At 44.2% G+C, this 18,440-nt stretch overlaps 1 protein-coding gene across 4 annotated transcripts in view; it reads right to left on the reverse strand.

The window, feature by feature from the left end:
• Window positions 1-18,440, reverse strand: part of uvrag (UV radiation resistance associated gene) — a 314,525-nt gene that overhangs the window by 259,987 nt on the left and 36,098 nt on the right. For all 4 annotated transcript variants that reach the window (XM_055637544.1, XM_055637543.1, XM_055637546.1 and 1 more), the window contains 4 exons: window positions 15,059-15,176; window positions 11,146-11,180; window positions 1,684-1,845; window positions 871-945 (listed from right to left, as the gene is read on the reverse strand). In XM_055637544.1, coding sequence (XP_055493519.1) covers window positions 871-945; window positions 1,684-1,845; window positions 11,146-11,180; window positions 15,059-15,176 — 390 coding nt within the window. The remainder of the gene's footprint in view (window positions 1-870; window positions 946-1,683; window positions 1,846-11,145; window positions 11,181-15,058; window positions 15,177-18,440) is intronic.

Raw genomic sequence — 18,440 nt, forward strand, 5'->3', positions numbered from 1 at the left:
TGGGACGAGCTCAGTTGTTTAACCTTTTTGGAGTTGGGCAGAAGAGCCTGGTTCCATGCTGTATGACTATGTACACACAATTTAACCCGAGCACATCAATCTGCTTCAAATGCACTTTGTGCCAAAGACGGGACAAGCGGTCCCAGGGAGAATGTGCAAACTACACACAGACATCGCCCGAGGTCAGGAACGAACAATAGTCTCTGGGGCTGTAGGACAACAACTCCACTAGCTTGGTCACACTGTGTGCTTTCGCTGAAAAGATCATTGCTCTGACAATCCCCCCACTAGTATGTATGCCATGCCGCACATCAGATATTGACAGAGGCATGGGAACAGAGGGCCTTGCTATAAACCACTTTTGACTAAATTACCACAGATGATGCATGAATAAAAAGGCACTTTAAAAATAAGAATTATGGGCCTGTCCCACTTTGGCAATTTTTAAGCGACTGCCAGCGACTGCCATAGTCGTAGCAGGTCGCCGTAAAACCGGCAACTGAACTAATGGGCCTGTCCCACTAAGGCGATTTTTTAGGCGACTGCCGGTGAATATGACAATGGAATGCACCGTAGTTCGCACCCTACAACATCCTGGCGACAACCTACGTTAACCTGGCGACAACCTATGTCAAGCTACGCTCATTGGTGTCAAACCCACAGCGAAAATTTTTCAACATGTTGAAAATCCAGTGGCGACCAGAAAGACGCTATGACTCTTTGGGCGACTGAGGAGAGAGACTACTCACGACCATACAGGTGACAACCCGGCGACCAATGTGGCGACAGCCTAGTGGCCTGTAGTCGCCAAAAAAATTGCTTAAGTGGGACAGGGGCTTGTATTCTCAGACAAAAATAATATAGATTTACCTTATGATCAAAGGGGGTTCCATAGTAGCCATCATTCAACCCAAATATAACATCGTTTGGATTATGTGCCCGAATCTAACCCAAGCCAAGAAAAGAATCCACCGTTAGTCAACATTTGGTGTGTCAGACAGACGCTACAATTTTTAGCGTTTTCAGACAATCGGCTTAGAGAATCTTGCAACTCTTTTGCGTATTACAACAGTGCCTGTAATTTTAAAAATGACTATAAAATGCATTGCGATTTTCCAAAATTGTGGACACTTACTTCTTAACTTAAAATATTATGGTTCACTAAAACTATTTAAACTGTTGATGAAACAGAACCAGCTTGGAATCATCCAAATAAGACTTTGCCTGCCACAAAGGTATGCTCCCATTAACTTTCCATTCAAGATGGTGCATTCAAAATGTTGATACAAACTGCATGATTAAAAGCAAGCCCTTTGGCAAATCAAGTCCATGCCGACCATCGATCACCTGTTCACGTCAGTTCTTTCGTATTCACTCCCTCCACACTTGGGGCAATTTACACAAGCCAATTAGCCTGCAAACCTGCATGTCTTTGGGATGTGGGGGGAAGCCAGAGCACCCGGAGGAAACTCATGTGGACACGGGGAGAACATGCAAATTCCACACAGACAACACCCGAGGTCAGGACCGAACCTAGGTCTCCGACGCTGCGAGGCATCGGCTCTACCGGCTGTATCAGAGCGCCACATAACTTCCAGTAAGCTACCCAGCAAAACCATGTGACATCGTGGCAACATTCAAAAACAAAATGTCGAGCTCCTCGTCAGCTCTTGCACATTTTACCTGCTGGCCCAAGTATTTGAGTCCGTCAAGGTGCACCCGCCACTCGATAATTGGATGATACTGTCCTTTCTTTCCTCCCAAGATCCTCACCAGGAAACACGAAACAGAGGTGTCAAGGCGATCTGGCATCAAGCCAAAGTCAAGACTTCTCCACGTTGGATTCTGCATTACAGGGCAAAACTAATCATCAATGGTTCAATGTTCAATGGCACATGTGCAAAAGCGCAGTGAAATTATTTTCTTACATACAGTCCCGTACAGTATTGCCATACCCAAGCACAATCCATGATTAGCAAAGTGTACAGAAATAGTCTACTCAGCCCACATGCAAGAGGCACCTGGTTTTGGTGCCATTTACAAAATCCAGTCCACGCTCTGGGCCTTATGAGTCAAGAGTGTTTTATTGTCATCTGACCCAGATAGAACAAAATTCTTACTTGCTGCAGCACAACAGAATCTGTAAACATAGTACACTGTAAACAATATAATAAATGAGAGAAAAAAAGAGTTCAGTGTGTTCACATACTCACAAGTACACACACACACACACATATATATATAAATATAAACATACATATTCAATTCAATTCAAAGCACTTTATTCGTCCCCGAGGGGCAATTTCATAGGGCGCATTACAGTAGCTATTTAAAAAGGGACACAATCAACAAACATAAGCAGCACGTATACTGCACAATCAACCAGCACACGCATTTCACAGACACACTGCACAATCACACAACACACACCACACATCAACATTCAACACATAGTAATAGTTTTTGAAGTGCTTCCTAAGTGCTTCAATTAAAAAGTGCATATAGAAGGTTATTTAATTTCATATGTTCACGAGTAAGTGATCAGCATTAAAAAGCTGGACAGCCCTGGGGATGAAGGTTGCCTTCCTCCTCTGTGTCCGGCAACCCGGACAGCGGAGTCTGCGCCCTGAGGGGAGCCACTCAAACTCAGGAAACAGGATGTGAGAGGGGTCCTGAAGAATCCTGCGTGTTAACTTTACAGACGGGGGTGAGAGGTGGGGAGGGGGTGAGAGGTGGGAAGGGAGAAGGAGAAGGGGGGGGGGGGGGGGGGGGGGGGGGGGCGCAGAGGGGGGCGCAGAGGCCTATTTTCTGGATGCTTTCAAGAGAGTTCTTAAAGATAACGGAGTCAGGGGATATGGCGAGAAGGCAGAAACGGGGTACTGATTGTGGATGATCAGCTATGATCATATTGAATGGCGGTGCTGGCTCTAAGGGCCGAATGGCCTACTCCTGCACCTATTGTCTATTGAGACATGTTGGTGGTAGTTTGGGAGTGTTTTTTCAGGTTGGCTTTGTTGAAGACCCTGGCTATGGTGGTAAAAGCTACGGGGTACGCTGACTGGCGCTTGTTGACCATGGCATGCAGTTCCTCCAATGCTTGACGGACATCTGCCTGGGGTGGGATGTGGACGCAATCAGGATGATGGAGGTGAATTCCCTCGGGAGGTAGAAGGAGTGCCGCAAGATGCGGAGAGCAGGAGTTAGACAGAACTGCCACGTCCGAACACCACAAAGAGTTGACCATGAGGCAGATTCCTCTGCCTCTCCCTATTTACAATATACATAATTTATTTAGATGACGGGATTAAAAGTAACATTAGCAAATTTGCAGATGACACAAAGCTGGGTGGCAGTGTGAACTGTGAAGAGGATGTTAGGAGGTTGCAGGGTGATCTGGACAGGTTGAGTGAGTGGGCAGTTGCGTGGCAGATGCAGTATAATATAGATAGATGTGAGGTTATCCACTTGGGTGGCAAAAACAAGGGGGCAGTCGTTCATAACAAGAGGATTTCAGTATAGGAGTAAAGAGGTTCTTCTGCAGTTGTATAGGGCTCTGGTGAGACCACATCTGGAGTATTGTGTACAGTTTTGGTCTCCCAATTTGAGGAAGGACATCCTTGTGATTTGAGGCAATGCAGCGTAGGTTCACGAGATTGATCCCTGGGATGGCGGGACTGACATATGAAGAAAGATTGAAAAGTCTAGGCTTGTATTCACTGGAGTTTAAGGATGAGGGGACATCTTATAGAAATATATAAAATTATAAAAGGACTGGACAAGCTAGATGCAGGAAAAATGTTCCCAATATTGGGCGAGTCCAGAACCAGGGGCCACAGTCTTAGAATAAAGGGGAGGTCATTTAAGACTGAGGTGAGAAAAAACTTTTTCACCCAGAGTTGTGAATTTATGGAATTCCCTGCCACAGAGGGCAGTGGAGGCCAAGTCACAGTATGGATTTAAGAGAGAATTAGATAGAGCTCTAGGGGCTAGTGGAGTCGAGGGATATGGGGAGAAGGCAGGCACGGGTTATTGATAGGGGACGATCAGTCATGATCACAATGAATGGTGGTGCTGGCTTGAAGGGCCGAAAGGCCTCCTCCTGCACCTATTTTCTATGATGTTGTCCTGCCCGCTGGCCATATTTCCGGACACGATGGAGGCCTCCCCGGTGATTCCAGCTACAGTATCTACTTTTCCTGCGATCCTCCGCGAGGTCGAGGATTTCCCTGCGATCGGGAATTCCCTTATAGTCGGCAGTTCCATTGCTGCCGGTAGATCGCAATAGCGCTAATGCGTTGAAATGCATTAGCAGCTTGTCAGTATCAGTGCTGGTTTCTGCTGTTTCTTTTACACAGGGAAGCTGAGAACTACTATATTTGATGATATTCTGCTGTGCAGCTGGCTACATGTCGCCACAGACAGGCACCATCTCGAAAAATCGGTCCCCGATCCAGGCGAGCCCCAGGCTGGTGCAGGACTTCCAGCCCTCTCCACACTGACAGAAAATGCATAGCAAAGTCTGTATCACAGGATAGGAAAAGATGCAGGAGAAATTACTTGTATCGGAATACAATGATTCCCTTTATCTCCTTCAAAACCACACGCTTATTCATTTATTACATTCTAGCCACAGTTATACAGCACGGATACAGGCCTTTCGGCTCAACTTGCCCACACGGACCAACACGTCCCATCTACATGATGGCGGGACTGTCATATGAGGAAAGATTGAAATGTCTACACACGAGTCCATCTATGGTGCAAAGGAATGGGCAACATTTCGGGTCGAGACCCTTCATCAGACTGATGTGAGGGGGGGGGGGGGGGGGGGGGGGGGGGGGAAGAGGAAAGGTAGAGGCCGAGACAGTGGGCTGTGGGAGAGCTGGTGAAATATAAGGTGCTGCTCCTCCAATTTACGGAGGCCCTGGACAGAAAGGTCGGATTCTGAATGGGAGCAGGAGTTGAAGTGCTGGGCCCCCGGGCCATCAGGTTGGTTATTGCAAACCGAGTGGAGGTGCTGTGCAAAATGATCGCCAAGCCTACGCTCGGTCTCACCGATCTAGAGCAGCTGATGCAACAGATGAGGTTGGAGGAGGTTTTTAAATGTTATGGGAATGAAAGAATACAGAAAAGTGGTGCTGAAATAAAAGATTACCCGAAATAAAAGAAAACCTTTTCAGACCTTGTTTCCCTCTCCCCTGACTCTGTCTGAAGAAGGGTCTCAACTCAAATTGTGACCTATCCATGTTCTCCAAAGATGATGCCAGACCCACTGTGTTATTCCAGCAATCTGTGTCTATCTTCAGTGTAAATCGGCATCTGCAGTTCCTTCATACACAACCATCATCAAACATAGAAACATAGAAAATAGGTGCAGGAGGAGGCCATTCGGCCCTTCGAGCCAGCACTGTGACTTGGCCTCCAAGGCCTTCTGTGGCAGGGAATTCCATAAATTCAAAATTCTCTGGGTGAGAAAGTTTTTTCTCACCTCAGTCTTAAATGACCCCCCCTTTATTCTAAGCCTGTGGCCCCTGGTTCTGGACTCGCCCAACATTAGGAACATTTTTCCTGCAACTAGCTTGTCCCGTCCTTTTATAATTCTATATGTTTCTTTACGAACCCCCCTCATCCTTCTAAACTCCAGTGAATACAAGCCTAGTCTTTTCAATCTTTCCTCATATGACAGACCCGTCATCCCAGGGATCAATCTCGTGAACCTTCGCTGCACTGCCTCAATCACAAGGATGTCCTTCCTATCACAAGAATGTCCTTCCTGCAAGTGCAAGCTGGTGGGACAGATTCTGCCAGCACCATTTTTCCAGATGAGAAATTCCTCATCTTCTTTCTAAAGCTACATCTTTTTCTTCTGGGACTGTGCCCACTGGTCCTAGACCCTCCCACTAGTGGAAACATCCTCTCCACATCCACTATCTAGGCCTTTCGCTATTCTGTAAGTTTCAATGAGGTCCCCCCCCTCATCTTTCTAAACTCCAGCAAGTACAGGCACAGTGCCATCAAACATTCATCATACGTTAACCTAATCATCCATAGGATCATTTGTTAAACAAACTCTGCAAAGTTTTCCAGGTGTGGCCTCACCAACATCCTGTACAATTAGAATAATAGCTCCATTTCTGAACTCCAACCTCAGAGCATCAGCAATTTGCAATTTGCCTTCATTACTGGCTCTGCCTGCATGCTAACTTTGCTTTTCATGCACACTAACTTGGATCCCTACCAAAAGCAACCCTCTCCATTTAGATAGCCTCTTTCCTCTGTTGATAACCCTCAAGCAGTTCTTCAACCCGCTTTTAAGATATTCGTCCCTACTTTGTTTAATTAAACCAAAATGGCACTAAAAAGTGGCCAGAAATTCATCTAATATTTAGCAATGTTACAAAATTTTGAGATTTAAAAAATCAAGTCTGCAATTTATCCCATCAGATAAAGCATAACAATAAGTTTAATTTGACACCAAATTCACTTTCATATCTCAAGTATTAAAAAAGTTATGACCATTTTCATACCCATCTTGTTCCCTATTGCAATGGTCAGCAATCTTGGATTGCGATTTGCCTTCATTACTGGCTCTGCCAAATGGAAGGAATTTAGTGCATGCTAACTTTGCTTTTCTATGCACACTATACGCTGGATCCCTTCCAAAAGCGGGATATATAAAACCCTCTCCATATTAGATAGCCCCATTTAATCTTTCCTCTGTTTGATAAAACCCCCTCAAGAAACAGTTCTATTCTATAACCCGCTTTTGCGAAGATTTTCGTCTCTACTTGTGTTTAAGCCTAGTAAACCCGCCCCCTCCAAACAGCGCCAAAATGGCACTGAGGGCAGAAAAGTGGCCAGAAATTCATACCTAATATTTATCGAAGATCAAAACATGCAAATGCTTCTTCGTGGCATTTAGTTTAGTTACAGCGCGGAAACGGGCCCTTCAGTGCACGGAGTCTGTGTCGACCAGCGGACCCTGCATATTAACATTATCCTACACACACTAGGGTCAATTTACACATACACCAAGCCAATTAACCTATATACCTGTACGTCTTTGGAGTGTGGGAGGAAACCGAAGATCTCGGAGAAAACCCACGCAGTCACAAACTCCGTACAGAGAGCACCCATAGTCGGGATCGAACCCGGGTGTCCGCTGCTGCAAGCGCTGTAAGGAAGCAACTCTACCGCCTTCCCACCATGCCGCCCCATTTGTTATTCAAAATTCCTGTAAGCATTCCTCCATCCAGTTCAATACTCTCAGGATAACCCAAAAGATATTGCAGCCATTTATGTTTAAGCTTATTCCCCATTTATACAAAAGTTGTAACTAGCTACAATAGGATAATGTCTAATCATTCTATTCAGGTTGCCATTGTGAAGTTGCGTGGGGGTAATAAAGTCTATCTCGGATTAGTTTCATGAAATCTTTTGCATGTTCTGCAAAATGCAAACATGTTTGCCATTTAACTACACAAAGGAATGACATGGTCTCAGCTCTGCAATGTTTGCTCTGCACTGTTCTGGTGTGACAATCTAAAGTTGGGGGAAAGGGAAAAGAGGAAAGGAAACAATGGAGGAGGTGACAGTTGAGACAGGGTCAGCATGGTCAGCATGGACAAGATGGGCCCAAAGCCCTGTTTCCATGCTGTACGACTATGACACCATCACAGGCACTGACCTCCCCATCATCAAAGGAATCTATAGGAGTGCCTCCAAAAGATATCCAGCTTCATCAAAAATACACTATCCTGGACATGATTTCATTTCACTCCTACCATCAGGAAGAAATATGTCTGAAAACCGTGTGCTTCAAATTCAAGAACAGTTTCTTCCCAATAAACCAGGCCCCTGGTCACTACAAACACAAAACTATGAAATAAGAACATTCTTGATTGCACTTAGGATTTTGGACCTTTTGCTTTAATATTGGGGATTTTAATTTATGAATGTTATTATCTTATCAAAGAATACAATGTTTACAGACCGGCACGGCTGCTGCAAGTAAAAATGTAATGATCCCATCATTATTGCGTATGACAATTAAATACTCTTTGACAAAGAGCAAGAAAGGACAGGCACAAAAGGAAAATAAATAACAAACATGCTGGAACTGTGCAACGGGGCACAATAATTGCTGGAAATGTGAAAGAATGTGCTTGGAAATACCGAGCAAATTAGGCAGCTTCACCGCAGAACGCAGAGTTAATATTACAGATGCATAACCTTACATCAAACCTATCCAATCTGATAGAAGCAGGGAGATGAAGACTAAACATTTAATAGGAAACTGAGGGGCAACGTTTCCTCACAGGGCGGTTACAATATGGAACAAAGTGGCAGTGAGGGCAGTTGAGGCACAATAACATTGACCAGACACTGGAACACGTACATCAAGAGGAAAGGTTTAGAGGGATGTGTGTCAAATGCAGGCAACGGGACTATGGAGAGTGAAGATGCGGCATCTTGGTCGGCATGGATGAGTTGGGCAGAAGGGTCCAGATGCAAAGGAAAAATCTAAGAACATGCAGGTTAAAGCAGAAAGGTGGTGCAGAGGTAATAAAAGAATCAGCCACATTTTTATTAAGTAGCAGATTGGGCATGCAGAGTCAAACGGTTACTCTTTACACTTTAGAGATACAGCACGGAAACAGGCACTTGCCCACCGAGTCCGCACCGAACAGTGATCACCCCGTACACAAGCACTATCCGACACGCCAGTGACAATTTACAATTTTACCAAAGCCAATTAACCTCCAAACCTGGATGGCTTTGGAGTGTGGGAAGAAATCAGAGCACCCGGAGAAAACCGATGCCGTCTCAGGGAGAATGTAGAAACTGTTCAGACAGCACCCATAGACAGGATCAAGCCTGGGTCTCTGGCACTATAAGGCAGCAACTCTACCACTACGCCCTCTGCCATACTCCAGCTCCTATTGTGATCATTACCAATAAGAGACAGTGGAGTGTCATTTATCCTTCGTCTGTGTAAAGGTAGTTTTTCCTGCAAGTTTAGCAGAATCAACCAAGCAGCTGGCCTCAAACTCATGGGTTGCCCAAAACACCAAGAGATCCTAACAACTGCTCAGCTCCCCACAAGGCCTTAAAGTTTTCGTGTTTATCTCCTCATTTTGATGACTCCCCCATCCCTCCTTTGCTTGTTTTCTAAAATGGCTACTGAACTGGATTGTTACAAATGAGGTAGGCTGTGAGCCGAGCATCAAAAATGTGTCTAGAAATGGGATTTCGTGACCCAAGTCACCAAACTACATGAAATGTTCACATATTGTGTAAAAACATTTATATAAATCACCCCTGAAACTCGATATGAAGAAGACTTGCACATATTTATTAAATTAGAGAAAAAACGGAAAATTTTCGGGTAATTTTTAGTCCAATCAAAGCACATTTAACGTTGTTTTGTCTGCCAGTTGGCCAATCACGCGCTTTGTTTCAGGCTAGCACACAAAATGGCTAAGGGGGCTTCACAGATGCCTGTTTTACTGGATATTCCCGATTTGTTCTTCTGTGGAATAAATGTCGTGGAAACTTGCAGCAGGTAATTGTATTTAGTGGGAAAAGCATTAAAAAGGCTGAAAAGTGCTGCGAAATGGATTAAAGTGCAAGAAAGCCTTGAAAAAAGTCCCTGCTGAGGTCCTGGAACACAAAGATTTAGACAGCCAGGGACCAACTCTAACTAAAAGGTAAGATCTAAAGTCTGAATTTATGAAAATCTATCTGTATGGAGTTTAATTAATTTAATTGCACCCTTTTATAATGTGAATAAATTCATTCATTCATTCACTTACTTCATTCATTCACTTACTTCATTCATTCATGAAATTGAGGGCCTAAACGATATGTATCCATAAGACAGTCACTAATGCCAGCCTGTTGTAGAGTAATAAGTCTTTAACAGTTGATCTCGGAGCTGCCTGCGAAAACTTATCGGGAAAAAGTGCTCCGATCGCGGGACATAGGTACTCGCGGTAAAGTGGGTAAAGTGAATCCGCGGTCTCAATTAATAAGCGGCCGCTTCGCGAACGCGGAGCCGCGGATCATCTCCGCGGGCAGCCGGGGGAGGGGGTAGAGGCTGTACATAGCGGTCGTTTTCAGTGGTCGTTTTCAGATTTATAGGCTTCCATTGCAGTGAGAAATGGTCAGATATCCCTCCGTTTTTTTCCCCGTTGTCGGGGTCTGAAAACGACCGCCACAATGTACAGCCCCCCCCGCCCGCGGAGATGATCCGCGGCTTCGTGTTCGCGAATCGGCCGCTTATTAATTGAGACCGCGGCTTCACTTTACCGCGAGTACCTATGTCCCGCGTTGTCGGAGCACTTTTTCCCGGTAAATCTTCGCAGGCAGCTCCGAGATTAGCTGTTAAAGACTTATTACTCTACAACAGGCTGACAGTTTAGGCCCTCAATTTCATGAATGAATGAAGTGAATGAATGAATTTATTCACATTATAAAATGGTGCAATTAAATTAATTAAACTCCATACAGATAGATTTTCATAAATTCAGACTTTAGATCTTACCTTTTAGTTAGAGTTGGTCCCTGGCTGTCTAAATCTTTGTGTTCCAGGACCTCAGCAGGGACTTTGCTTTCAAAGCTTTCTTGCACTTTAATCCACTTCGCAGCACTTCCTTCAGCCTTTTTAATGCTTTTCCCACTAAATACAATTACCTGCTGCAAGTTTCCACGACATTTAATCCACAGAACAACAAATAGGAATCTCCAGTAAAACAGGCATCTGTGAAGCCCCCTTAGCCATTTTGTGTGCTAGCCTGAAACAAAGCGCGTGATTGGCCAACTGGCAGACAAATCAATGTTAAACGTGCTTTGATTGGACTAAAAATTACCCGAAAATTTTCCGGTTTTTCTCTAATTTAATAAAAATGTGCAAGTCTTCTTCATATCGAGTTTCAGGGGTGATTTATATAAAATAATTTTACACAATTTGTGAAAATTTCATGTAGTTTGGTGACTTGGGTCACAAAACTGCAGAATAAAGCTCCTCGGCCCATAGCCTAAGGTTGTAAATCTAAGTTAATTCAAAACTGCCGACAAACCAAAGAACACAAAGAATCCCATTTAAAAACATATCCAAAGCCAGTCCAACTGACGATCACTTACCAAAGAATCCTTTATGACTTCACTGGTGTAAAACGCTGAGAGGAAAAAGGAACAAAGTAAGTCATGCATCCATTAAAAAAATATTTTGGAAACCAGCATATTCAAGTTACAAAAGATGGCTCAGCAATAGCTACTCTTCCTGCATCATCTCCAATAGAACGATGTCAACAATGCACAGGCTTATGAAGTCAACATCTGGTTGGTGGGATTGCCAGGGTTCCTCAAGACCATCAATAGGTTGGTTTATTGGCAAGCATTACAATCCAGGTGCAACATTTTGGAAAAAAAAACACTTGCATGTTAAATTTATTCAAGCTCACTCACCACAGCCCTGCGGTCTGCGGTGCTTCTGGCTGCGGCGGGAACTTTAAATCTCGACCGTCAGCCTGCGGCCTACACCAACCTAAAGCCGCGGTCTCTGGTGAGGAAGAGCCGATCCTGGACTGACTCTGGATTCTGGTCCTGACCACGGGGGGAAATGGAGGAGGACTGGCCAAATTTTGTGCCTTCTACCACAGGCTGTGGTGGATGTTTGTGTTAAATTTTTATTGTGTATTGTGTATTCTTTATCATTATACCACTGCTGACAAATTCATTTCACTTGCACTTTATGTGCAATGTGACGATTAAAACTGATTGTATTGTATAACTTCCATTCATCAGCAATCACAAGATACTCTTATTAGATCAAGTCAGAGTCCTGCAAACAGAAACAGACCCTTTGACCCAATTTGCCCATGCCAACCAATATGTCCATCCACACCACATTTGGCCCATATTCCTCTTAACCTTTTTTATCCATGTACCTGTCCGTATATCTGTTATCATAGTGTCTGTACCTCCTCTGGCCGCTCCTTCCATATCCCACCACCCTTTGTGAGGAAAACATTCCTCTCACGTTCCTATTAAATCTTGCTCCTCTCATCTTAAACGCATATCCTCTGGTTCTTCAAAGGTCAGTTTATTGTCACATGTACCAATTAAGGTACATTGAAACTCGAATTACCATACCCGATTCCCTTTCCCTGGATACAGGACCGTGCATTTACCCTATCTATATCAAATTCACCCATCGGCTCCCTATTAGATGTGCAAACACGCCATAATTTCAGGAAGACTTTTGATTAGTTTGCACGTTAGTGCTGTTGGAAAGTGGTAGAACGTATGTTCAAATATCTTTCAAAAATTATAGCTTATTGTACAATCAGAAACATCCAGCTACAGCAAGACACATTATAGCACCATCTGAAGCTGAACCTTTTGCCCCAAGGTGTGTTGTACATGGGGTTTATCAAGCATAACGTTAATCAAGCAGAAAGTTATTCAAGCTTCGTAGTTAAACTGACCAGGTCATATCAACTCATGTACACAACCTTCCAAAATTCTTAACTTCGAACCTTCACAGGAAATCTCCTATATTCCTAACATCCCCTATGTTTCTATACTGCATGAGGTTGGAGGAGGTGCAAGTGAACCTCTGCCTCACCTGAAAAGACTGTCAGAAAAGACCTCCCCTCTCGACTCCACCCAAGGACCCCGACAGTCTTACCAGGTGAGGCAGAGGTTCACTTGCACTCCCTCCAACCTCATCTACTGTATCCGCTGTTCCAAGTGTCAAGTTCTGTATATCGGCGAAACCAAGCGCAGGCTCGGCGATCGTTTTGCTGAACACCTCTGCTCAGTCCGCCTTAATCTACCTGATCTCCTGGTTGCTCAGCACTTTAACTCCCCCTCCCATTCCCAATCTGACCTTTTTGTCCTGGGCCTCCATTGTCAGAGTGAGGCCCAGCGCAAATTGGAGGAACAGCACCTCATATTTTGCTTGGGTACCTTACACCCCAGCTTATAGCCCTTGCTTTCCCTCTCTCTCCATCCCCCCTCCCCAGTTCTCCCACCAGTCTTACTTTCTCCGACTACATTCTATCTGTACCACCCACTCCCGACATGAAGTAGGGTCTCAGCCCAAAACTTCACCCATTCCTTCTCTCTGGAGATGCTGCATGTCCCACTGAGGTTCTCCAGCATTTTGTGTCTACCTAAGTGAACATTTTGTTCAGTGAAGGGTCTTGATTCGAGCACCTCCCTGTCTACAAGGGAAATTTCATTCAGTTTTCTTCACTAGAATTTAGTAGCTCCAAAGTCAATTCACGACTATTTAAAAAGTCCCCTGGCCACTGCCAAATTAGTATTAAGTTCAGTCGATACCACAGAGGGTTTTTCTTCGCCACATTTACCACTTCAAACATAACACAGGACACAATACAGTAGGCTAATAACCTACATACATCAGGGACAATCTACAACTTTTACCAAAGCCAACAAACCTGCACTTCTTTGGAGCGTGTGTCAGAGGTTATGGGGAGAAGGCAGGAGAATGGGGTAAAGGGGGAGAGATAGATCGACCATGATAGATAGATGGCCATGATCGACCATGATGAATGACACAAAGCTGGGTGGCAGTGTGAACTGTGAGGAGCATGCTAAGAGAATGCAGGATGACTTGGACAGGTTGGGGGAGTGGGCAGATGTATGGCAGATGAAGTTTAATGTGGATAAATGTGAGGTTATCCACTTATGTCTCAAAAACAGGAAGGCAGATTACTATCTAAATGGCAGGTACACAAAAATGCTGGAGAAACTCAGCGGGTGCAGCAGCATCTATGGAGCGAAGGAAATAGGCAACGTTTCGGGCCGAAACCCTTCTTCAGACTGAACATTCTATCTCAGTCTGAAGAAGGGTTTCGGCCCGAAACGTTGCCTATTTCCTTTTGCCTGTATACCTTCGATTTTCCAGCATCTGCAGTTCCTTCTTAAACACTATCTAAATGGCGTCAAGTTGGGAAAGGGGAAGTACAACGGGATCTGGGGGTCCTTGTCATCAGTCTACGAAAGTAAGCATGCAGGTACAGCAGGCAGTGAAGAAAGCGAAAGGCATGTTGGCCTTTATAACAAGAGTCGAGTATAGGAGCAAAGAGGTCCTTCTGTAGTTGTACAGGGCCCTAGTGAGACCACACCTGGAGTATTGTGTGCAGTTTTGGTCCCCCAATTTGAGGAAGGACATTCTTGCTATTGAGGGAGTGCAGCGTAGGTTTACAAGGTTAATTTTTGGGATGGCGGGACTGTCATATGCTGAGAGAATGGAGCGGCTGGGCTTGTACAATCTGGAGTTTAGAAGGATGAGAGGCAATCTTATTGAACATATAAGGTTGTTAAGGGTGTGGACACACTACAGGCAGGAAACATTTCCCCGATGTTGGGGGAGTCCAGAACCTGGGGCCACAGTTTAAGAATAAGGGGTAAGCCATTTAGAACAAAGTCGAGGAAACACTTTTTCTCGCAGAGAGTTGTGAGTCTGTGTAATTCTCTGCCTCAGAGGGCATTGGAGGCCGGTTCTCTGGATACTTTCAAGAGAGCTAGATAGGGCTCTTAAAGATAGCGGAATCAGGGGATATGGGGAGAAGGCAGGAACGGGGTACTGATTGGGGATGATCAGCCATGATCACATTGAATGGTGGTGCTGGCTCGAAGGGCCGAATGGCCTACTCCTGCACCTATTGTCTATTGATGGAATGGCAGAGTACACTTGATAAGCCAAATGTTCTAATTTTACTCCTATGACTCAAGGTCTAAACCGGATCTAATGTGGAGATAACCCATGTAGGTTATGGGGAGAGCATACAAACTCGGTACAGGTACACCCGTAGTCAGGATCCAACCTACGTCTCTGGCGCTGTAACTATATTTCTACATTGTTTCTGTATCCACCACCACACACAGCAATGCATTCCAGACATTCACCAGACTTTGTGTAAAAATAAACTTACCCCGAACATCACCTTTAAACATTTGAATTTCAGCAAAACCTTCATGTTTACACCTTGTATATATAACGTGCATTGAATGTATGGATTACCTTTAAAGATCTTTATATCGTCGCACAGATGTAGACTAAAGTAGGTGTCCAAAAGATGGGAACCATTCTTGTTAACTATATTTCTCGCTGCAATGCTTCGTAGATGTCGAAGCCGCCGCTGAAAGAATAAACGTTGAGAGAAACATGTAACAATTGTTTATATTGGTTGCCAGAACATATTTTGCATTTACATCTCCTTTCTTCAGATGTCAGCAAAGTCAAATTCAGCACACAGACGGTAATCTGGGTCATTCAACAAATCAGACAATTCTAGTCAAAGAAAATAATGGAGTAACTCAGCGGGTCAGGCAGCATCTCAGTTGCACTTGGATAGGTGATGTTTGAGGTCAGGGCCCTTCTTCAGACCGATGTAGTACCCAAGTACATCCACCAGAGATGCTGCGTGACCTGCTGAGTTACTCCAGCATTTTGTGTTTCTTTCGTAAACTAGCGCCTGCAATTCCTTGTGTCTCTAATCCTTGTCAAAGTCTGGCTGATCTCCATCTCCAATTGAAGTTCAAAAAGCTTCTTTTGACTGTATTATGCTTCCTCTAAACTGTCTCGCGCAAAGGGGGAACTTAAGAAAAAATTTTTTTTTTTTTTAATTAGCTGGAAAGCTCTTTGGAATATTCCAAAGTCAAAAGGAATCCTGACAGCTTCATCTACACCCAGCATAATGGGTCACATACACTGGGAGATGAACGGGCTGAAACGTTCCAAACTAACTAGTGCTTCTTCAGCAAAAAACAATGAATATTGCAGAAACATGCTTAGCTTTCAACTTTAAATCCATGCAAGAAACTTGGCAGGGAGAAGAAATGGGGCAAGGGGCATCAAGTGGCACATGTCCAAGTTGACTATTCTGTTCTTCACACATAGTCATTTGCAGTTTATCACGCAGCATCTGTGGCAAGTAAAATAGTTCATTATTCAGGTCTGACACCCTTCTTTGGGTCCAAGACCTCTGATATTAATTGTTTCTTTACCCAATGCTGCCTGACCGACGGGGTTCTTTATCAGTAGTTTTCTTTATTTTTGTGATCTGCAGCTCAATGTTCTAACATGGCATTTTAAAAGAATGGAAATTAAATATATGGCGGCCACCTTACACTCTCAAATGTAGCCACCAAGAAGGAAAATAATTAACAATTTATAAACTTAAAGGAATAGAGGGATATGGATGACATGTAGGCAGATGAGATTAGTTTACCATGGCATTATGTTCGGCACAGGCAGTGGGCCAAAGACCCTGCTCCTGTGCAGTAATGTTCTACGTTCTATGCTCGATGGAAAGGGAACCTTGATCCCTCTAATTTGCTTTTGACCTTTTCCACAACTCGCATGCTCGATAACAACCGAGTTGTTCACTAATCATGACATTCAATATTAATTGATTTGTCTCTAGCTTCTATCATGAACCAGGGGATATATCAGTCATTGATAAACCTTCCTAAGCACAGGAAAACAACTCTTTGCTTCATGAGAATGCTTCACTCTCCATATCTCAAATTATCCCTGCATATTTATCCTAATTGGATAGCAGTGATAGGATCGGTCCGAATCAGCATGGATTTACGAAGGGGAAATCATGCTCGACTAATCTATTTTTTGAGGATGTAACTAGGAAAATGGACAAGGGAGAGTCAGTGGGTGTAGTGTACCTGGACTTTCAGAAAGCATTTGATAAGGTCTCACATAGGAGATTAGTGGGCAAAATTAGAGCACATGGTACTGACATGGATAGAAAATTGATTGGCAGACAGGAAACAAAGAGTAGGGATTAATGGGTCCCTTTCAGAATGGCAGGCAGTAACAAGTGGGGTACCGCAAGGCTAGGTGCTGGGACCGCAGCTATTTACAATATACATTAATGATTTAGATGCAAGGATTCAAAGTAACATTAGCAAATTTGCAGATGACACAAAGCTGGGTGGCAGTGTGAACTGTGAGGAGGATACTTTGAGGATGCAGGTTGACTTGGACAGGTTGGGTGTGTGGGCAGATGCAGTATAATGTGGATAAATGTGAGGTCATCCACTTTGGTAGCAAAAACAGGAAGGCAGATTATCTGAATGGTGTCAAGTTGGGAAAAGGGGAAGTACAAAGAGATCTAGGGGTCCTTCTTCATCAGTCACTGAAAGTAAGCATGCAGATACAGCAGGCAGTGAAGATAGCTAATGGCACGTTGGTCTTCATAACAAGAGGAGTTGAGTATAGGAGCAAAGAGGTCCTTCTGCAGTTGTACAGGGTCCTAGTGAGACCACACCTGGAGTATTGTGTACAGTTTTGGTCTCCAAATTTGAGGAAGGACATTCCTGCTATTGAGGGAGTGCAGCTTAGGTTTACAGAGTTAATTCCCGGGATGGCGGGACTGTCATATGCTGAGAGAATGGAGGAGCTGGGCTTGTATACTCTGGAATATAGAAGGATGAGAGGGTATCTTATTGAAACATATAAGATTATTAAGGCTTCGGACACGCTAGAGGCAGGAAACGTTCCCGATGTGGTGGGAGTCCAGAACCAGGGGCCGCAGCTTAAGAACAAGCGGTAGGCCATTTAGAACAGAGATGAGGAAAGAACTTTTTGAGCCAGAGAGTTGTGAGTCTGTGGAATTCTCTGCCGCAGAAGGCAGTGGAGGCTAATTTTCTGGATGCTTTCAAGAGAGAGTTAGATACAGCTCTTAAAGATAGCAGAGTCGGGGGATATGACGAGAAGGCAGGAATGGGGTACTGAATGTGGACGATCAGCCATGATTACAGTGAATGGCGGTGCTGGCTCTAAGGGCCGAATGGCCTACTCCTGCACCTATTGTCTATTGTCTAAAATGATGCTTTCATGAAGGGATTTGCAATTGAACGAATCAATACTTTCCCCCAACTTTAGGTGATATCAATACCAATTGCTTGTCATTTGTGCACAACTGTGTCTGCAGTTTACAAATTCACAACAAGTTATAGGTGTAGAATTAGGCCATACAGCCAATCGAGTCTATTCCGCCATTCAATCATGGCTGATCTCTGCCTAGACACCCTTGACACCCGTTCTAATCAAGAATTTGTCGATCTCTGCCTTAAAAATATCCACGGACTTAGCCTCGGTGGCAATGAGTTCCACAGATTAACTACCCTCTGACTAAAGAAGTTCCTCCTCATCTCCTTTTTAAAAAAGCACCCTTTAATTCTGAGGCTATGACCTCTGGTCCGAGACACTCCCACCAGTCCTTTCCACATCCCCTCTATCAATGCTTTTCGTTATTCTGTAAGTTTCAATGAGGTCCCCCCTCAACTTCCTAAACTCCAGCGAGTAGAGGCCCAGTGCTGTCAAACGCTCATTATACCCACACATTCCTGGAATCATTCTTGTAAACCTCCTCTGGACTCCC

Source organism: Leucoraja erinacea, chromosome 6 (genome assembly GCF_028641065.1).
Source record: "Leucoraja erinacea ecotype New England chromosome 6, Leri_hhj_1, whole genome shotgun sequence".
Lineage (NCBI taxonomy): Eukaryota > Metazoa > Chordata > Chondrichthyes > Rajiformes > Rajidae > Leucoraja > Leucoraja erinaceus.